This window comes from Humulus lupulus, chromosome 3, assembly GCF_963169125.1.
Source record: "Humulus lupulus chromosome 3, drHumLupu1.1, whole genome shotgun sequence".
NCBI lineage: Eukaryota > Viridiplantae > Streptophyta > Magnoliopsida > Rosales > Cannabaceae > Humulus > Humulus lupulus.
The window spans coordinates 18,557,256-18,564,427 of record NC_084795.1 but is presented as its reverse complement, the minus strand read 5'-3'; the positions used below and the strand labels follow the sequence as shown (position 1 = coordinate 18,564,427).

Sequence of the window (7,172 nt, the reverse complement as noted above, 5' to 3'; positions counted from 1 at the left end):
TTTGTCTTTAAAAAGTCCTTGTTGGAAGTTTTGAAAATTGCTTTTGATAGGAATCCTTACAAACAAACAAATGCCGGCTGTTTCCAAAAACAGTGAGATAATTAAATCAATCCATTTGGCATTAAAAAGCAATAACAAATCTCAATTTTTTTAACAAATCATTGAAGTTACCCAAGTGTCTTAGTCACTTTAAAAATCATTATGTGCAATGCAATGGGATCTTTCTATCCTAGGAATAGCTGTGAGATGATGAGGCAAGTTTTATGAAACTAGCAAAGCTGGTTTTGAGATTTTATTGTATTGCATTGAGTAGTTAGTAGTTACTAATTATCTTATATGGGGAAGAAAGGTGGTGGTCTGTTTAGGTATGCCGATGGCACAGACAAGTGGCTGATGGTGTTTGGGACATTCGGTAGCATTGGAGATGGGCTGATGACTCCACTCACCATGCTGGTTCTTAGTCGTTTGATCAATGATTTTGGAGTGGCTGACACTTCTTTCTCCAATAATGTTGTAGACAAGGTATGTATATATATGGAGATTTATATATATAATAGATAGCTACAATTTCCATCTTTCTTTTTCAGTGTCTCATGTTTGTGTGCCACAATTTTTGTTTTTTGAAATATGTTTCTTCTTGCAGTACTCACTTAGAATGCTCTATGTAGCCATTGGGGTTGGAGTATCTGCTTTCATTGGTAACTGAAACTTCTTTTTTTGGCTGTAGTTCTTTTAAAATAATGCCACGCCACCAAAGTCATTCTATGGTTTTTGATGTGCATGTTTGCAGAAGGAGTTTGTTGGACAAGAACAGCTGAGAGACAAACGTCTAGGATGAGAATGGAGTACTTAAGATCAGTACTAAGGCAAGAAGTTGCCTTCTTCGACACTCAATCGACATCTTCTCATACCTTCCAAGTTATTTCATCGGTCTCTTCTGATGCTCATCTAATCCAGGACACCATGGCAGAAAAGGTTTTTTTTTTAACATTTTCATTCTGACTTAAAACTATATATTAGTCTTTTTCTTCCTCTTCTTCTGACTCCTATATTTTCTCTGTTTTCTTCCAACAGATTCCAAATTTTCTTGCACATCTGTCATCATTTATGTTCTGTTTCCCAATTGCTTTTATGCTCTCTTGGAGGCTTTCAGTGGCAGTTTTTCCATTCTGTCTCATGTTTGTCATTCCAGGAGTTGTATTTGGCAAGGTACTGAAAGAGTTGGGGGCCAAGATAAAGGATGCTTATGGAAATGCTGGTGGCATTGCAGAACAAGCAATCTCATCGATTCGCATTGTTTATTCATATGTTGGGGAGAATCATACTATAACTAAGTTCAGCAAAGCACTTGAAAAATGTTCTGAGCTTGGCATAAAGCAAGGTTTAATGAAGGGAATACTGATGGGGAGTATGGGAATGATTTATGCTGCTTGGTCTTTTCAAGCTTGGGTTGGAAGCTTGCTTGTTGCTGAGAGAGGAGAAAAAGGTGGCTATGTTTTCATCTCTGGGGTCTGTGTAATTTTGGGAGGAGTGTAAGTTACTTCTTTTCCTCATGTTATGCCTTGCATTGACAGAATTACACGCCTTAGTCAATTATGCTTACTTTCTTAAACTACTTTGTTATAAAATATGAACGATGAGTTCTCAATTAATACTTTAATATAGCTCTTTCTTTTTTAGTTTTGTTGATTTTTTTGGTGACAAAGTAACTCTTTATGGTTTTCTTTTCAGGTCTGTAATGCTTGCGCTTCCAAACCTATCTTTCATCTCAGAGGCATTGATTGCAGCCAACCGAATATTTGTGATGATTGAGAGGGTTCCTCTCATTGACAGTCAAAATGAAAAGGGGAAAGTTCTGAAAAATGTAAACGGAAATATTGAGTTTAGAGATGTTGACTTCAGTTATCCATCAAGGCCTGATACTCCAATTCTACAAAGATTTAATCTCAAGGTGAAATCTGGTAAGATGGTTGGTCTTGTTGGAGGCAGTGGTTCTGGCAAGTCTACTATCATTTCTTTGCTTGAAAGATTCTATGATCCAGTTAGAGGACACATTCTTCTTGATGGGAATAAACTAAAGACACTCGAGATAAAATGGTTGAGATCCCAAATGGGGTTGGTCAATCAAGAACCAGTCCTTTTTGCAACATCCATAAAAGAAAATATTTTGTTTGGCAAGGAAGGAGCTTCAATGGAAGATGTTATAAATGCAGCTAAGGCTGCAAATGCGCATGAATTCATTGTTAAACTACCTGAAAGATATGATACTCAAGTAAGAAATAAATCTATATCCCTTTGAGAAATATGCATGTCATTATTTGATTGCTAAATTTGACTAGTAACAAAATTACCATCTTTGTGTCAGGTTGGACAATTTGGAGTTCAATTGTCTGGAGGGCAAAAGCAAAGGATTGCTATAGCAAGAGCCTTAATAAGGAATCCAAGAATACTTCTACTAGATGAAGCTACAAGTGCTTTGGATGCTCAATCTGAAAGAGTTGTGCAAGAAGCGTTGGACAAGGCTTCACAAGGAAGGACAACAATTGTCGTTGCTCATCGGCTTTCCACAATTCGAAATGCTGACATGATAGTAGTTCTTCAATCTGGTAGAGTGGTTGAAATAGGTTCTCATGATGAGCTGATTCAGAGAAAAAATGGAACAGGAGGTGCATATAGCAAAATGGTCGAATTACAACAATCATCGATGCAAAACGATGACACTTCCAATAGTTTTTATCATCCAACAGAAGGTAGAAAACAACACAATATGAGGAGTTTCTATAGCCCCTTGTCACCAGTAGATGTTAGATCAAGCTGGCAAAATAGCCCTGCAGCCACTCCATTCAGTCCAATATTTTCAATGAGTGTCACTAGTTCTTTCCAAATGAGCCAATATGATGACGATCACAATAAAAGCTCACAAAATGATCCATATTCTTCTCCATCCCAGTGGCGTTTATTGCAAATGAATGCACCTGAGTGGAAGCAAGCAATACTTGGGTGTTTTGGGGCTGCTGGATTTGGAGCTATTCAGCCAATTCATGCCTATTGCTTGGGAACTGTTGTTTCAGTTTACTTTCTAAAAGACAGCTCTCAGATCAAATCACAAATGAAAATGTATTGCTATATATTCTTAATCCTAACTGGTTTAAGTTTCATTACAAATCTTCTTCAGCATTACAACTTTGCAGTCATGGGAGAGCGTTTAACGAAAAGAGTGCGTGAAAAAATGCTCGGGAAAATGCTCACCTTTGAGGTAGGTTGGTTTGATCAAGATGACAACACAAGTGCAGCTATCTGTGCTCGACTATCCAATGAAGCAAGCATGGTGCGTTCCCTCATTTCAGATCGCATATCATTGCTGGTTCAGGTTTCCTTCAGTGCCTCTTTAGCTTTTATCATTGGATTAATAATCACATGGAGGGTGGCCATTGTAATGATTGCCATGCAGCCTTTACTTATTGGGAGCTTCTATTCAAAGAGTGTTCTAATGAAAAGTATGTCTAGAAAGGCCCAAAAAGCACAGAGCAAAGGCAGTCAATTGGCAAGTGAAGCTGCCATCAACCATAGGACTATAACAGCCTTTTCCTCTCAAAATAGAGTACTAGACCTCTTTGGGCTTTCAATGGAAGGTCCTAAAAAGGAGAACATCAAACAATCATGGTTTTCTGGTATTGGGTTGTTCACTTCTCAGTTTTTGACAACTGCTGCTATATCTTTAACATTTTGGTATGGTGGAAGACTCATCAATAATGGACAAGTGACCTCAAAGCATTTGTTCCAAGCTTTTTTCCTCTTAATTAGCACAGGTAAAAACATTGCAGATGCAGGAAGCATGACCTCTGATTTAGCCAGAGGTGCAAGTGCCATCAAATCAATATTTGCAATCTTAGACAGGAAAAGTGAGATTGAGCCTGAAAACCCCAAAGCAGTTAAGAATACCATCAAAGGAAAAATAGAGTTAAAGAACATATTTTTCTCTTATCCAGTTAGGCCTGACCAGATGATTTTCAAGGGCCTAACTCTCAAGATAGAAGCTGGAAGAACAGTGGCTCTAGTGGGACAAAGTGGATCAGGAAAATCTACTGTAATTGGACTAATTGAAAGATTTTATGACCCACTAAAAGGATCAGTCTTGATAGATGAACAAGATGTTAAAAACTATAATTTGAGGAAGTTGAGGTCACAAATTGCTTTGGTGAGCCAAGAACCTACTCTCTTTGGAGGTAGCATCCGTGAGAACATTCGATATGGTGAAGAAGATGCTTCAGAAGTTGAACTGAGGAAAGCTGCAAAACTTGCCAATGCTCATGAATTTATAAGGTATGGGAGTTTCTCTTTTGTTATGACTTGAAACTATAACACTAAACTATTAAATTAAATTTTTTAGTGACAAAATGAATGAATTGTTAAAATATGCAGCTCAATGAAAGATGGCTATGACACATATTGTGGAGAAAGAGGAGTTCAGCTCTCAGGAGGACAGAAGCAAAGGATAGCTCTCGCAAGAGCAATACTGAAAAACCCGAAAATTCTTCTCTTGGACGAGGCAACGAGTGCTCTTGACAGCGCATCGGAGAATTTAGTCCAAGAAGCATTGGAGAAGATGATGGTTGGGAGAACATGTGTGGTTGTGGCTCATCGTTTGTCCACCATACAAAAGGCAGACACCATAGCAGTAATAAAGAATGGGAAAGTTGCAGAACAAGGATCACATACTAATTTGCTTGCTATTGGGCATCATGGTGCCTACTACTCTCTTGTACAGCTACAAAATCTTCACTCACAAAACTGATGATGAGGCCATGGAATGGAAGTGTGAGTTAATAATATTATAAAAATCCGAAAAGAAAAATGATATAATGAATGTATCTTTAGCTTGTAAGTTCAATACACTTACAATATAATGCAATTTTGTTAAGAGTTATTTTGTCAATGAATGATTGATAAATAATATTTCTATTAACCAAGAATCGCAAGGCTAACATTTTAACAATAACAGTTTGTCATTATATAATTATAGCCAGCAAACAAACTCTCAATTATACTCTCTGGCCAGCTCAAACCTGTTATTCTCTGTTTTTGGAGGACTTTTTTTTTAAAAAAAAAGAAAAAAATTATTTTCATAAAACTTAAAGAGTTACATTTAGATAAATTTAAAGTAGATATCAACTTAGTTGAAATATATTGATATGCACTTTTAATTTCTTGAAATATAAATATATATATATATTTATATATATTTGCGCTTTCTCCCTCACTATTACAAACAAATGAATAGATCTCCCGCTGAAACTTACACTTTATCTTTTTGTTTTGTCTTATCTCCTTTCATATAATTTTTTTTAATGTTATTTTGTTTAATAGTTTCTTTAATATAAATCTTGTTATAATAATTTTTCCTACACACAGACATTCTCATCACCATGTCGAGTAGATATAAAATATGTCGAAAAAGTTATTTTTTATAAAATAAAGTAGAATTTAAAAATAAAAAAAGGCTTTTGAATGTTAAACTTGAACTTACATTTTTTTTTACTTTTATTTTATTATTTGGTCAATTGGAAATTTTTCCCGTCAAATATGATTTTTGTAGAGTTTTGTCCCCTGAATTTTTTTTCGTGGCAAAAATCTCTCGTGAACTATAGCAACTATTGTAAATGTGTCTTTTATATTGCATATCATTCATTTTTTTTAAACAATTTGCGCATTAACACTGATGTTGTGTTAATGTAGCGAGATTCGACAATTCTAGTAAGCAAATACATACATATATATTAGTATAATGACAAATTTTAAGAATATGTATCAACATTCTTAGAGCTAATTTTTGCACATTTAACGTCAATAATCTCGATTTCGACTAACTTCAATTAGGGTCGGGCTTGAGTGGTAGGGGGCCATATACAAACTTTGTTATTTTTAAAAAAATTATATATTTCAAATTTTGGGGGGCCTTTGTACATATACAAAAATGGTAATTTTAAACAAAAATTGGGCCTCATTATGTGGGGGCCCTGGGCACAGGCGAGTAGACACCTACTCACCTATGCCCAGGGCCAGTGATTAGTGCTCAAAAATGTCATTTTATTAGTCTTAAAGTTTAAAATAAATTAAGTAATAATTACTATTTTCATGGATTTATTGTAATATGTTTCATAATTGAAAATTTTAATTTTAATTTAATTTGTATTTAATTTTCAGGAATTAGAGTGCATGTGAGCATGAATAAGTAAAAAAAAAGATTTGAAATCTGAAAAAGAAATGAAGAAAATGGTGTTGAGGTTTTATGCTCTAATTAAAACCCAAATTCTTTGTAATCTCATTTTATTATTAATAAAAGAATAGAAATTATTTTTTGACTTGGTTAGTCACTTTGCTCACATGTATTTATTTTCATGATTATTTGTTTAATATAAACTTCTATTAAATCCCGAGCATATAACTAATCTTATTTATAGTGACGTAATCACAGTGGAATATAAATATGATTATATGTTCAAAATAAGTTAGTCCTAAGATTAGTCAGTGCACCGGATTTACACTGACTTGCCAATCTACGATATGATCTACTTACATATTACAGTGTTATGTTCTTTCTAGAATATTAGCAAAGTAGATAAGATCGGATGTATTTGTTACATCAGACAGGACCGATATTGACAGTTGATAAGATAAGTAAACATACCGTCATTATCTATTCTAGTCATATCATATAGTTGACCATAGGTCAATTCAATCTCAATTCTGAGTGGTTAGTATTCTAACTGATTGTATTATTTGAGTTCATTAACTTGTTCGTTACCAGCTTACCCTATGGACTAGCCCATACTTACATCTTGGGAACTCGGCAGTATAATTGAGTGGGAGTGTTAATCATAGATATGAACATCTATAGCTTCTGATGAAGAAGTGAAACGATGGTTTCCTTTTAGTTTGGTTCAAGGTGTTAAATGATAGAGATCTCATTTCAGTAATTAAATTAGTTTACTGAAATATCATTTACAAGGAACTAAGTGGTTTAAGGATAAAATATAATGAGGGGTAAAACTGTATTTTAGTCCTATCTCATTGTAGACCGTCTATAGAGGATTGAGTGATAATTATGGTTGTAACAATTGATAATTAATAGCGTATCTATATTTGTTATAGAGCGTTCTATGAATTCAAGA

General features: G+C 34.6%; 1 protein-coding gene across 1 annotated transcript; it reads left to right on the top strand.

Moving 5' to 3' along the window:
- The first annotated feature begins 336 nt into the window (after positions 1–336).
- Positions 337–4,795, top strand: LOC133823715 (putative multidrug resistance protein). Its single transcript, XM_062256561.1, has 7 exons — positions 337–522; positions 644–698; positions 791–975; positions 1,075–1,532; positions 1,732–2,272; positions 2,366–4,323; positions 4,423–4,795. Exons 1-7 carry the CDS (start codon positions 337–339, stop codon positions 4,793–4,795), a joined length of 3,756 nt encoding a protein of 1,251 aa, XP_062112545.1.
- The last annotated feature ends 2,377 nt before the right edge of the window (positions 4,796–7,172 follow it).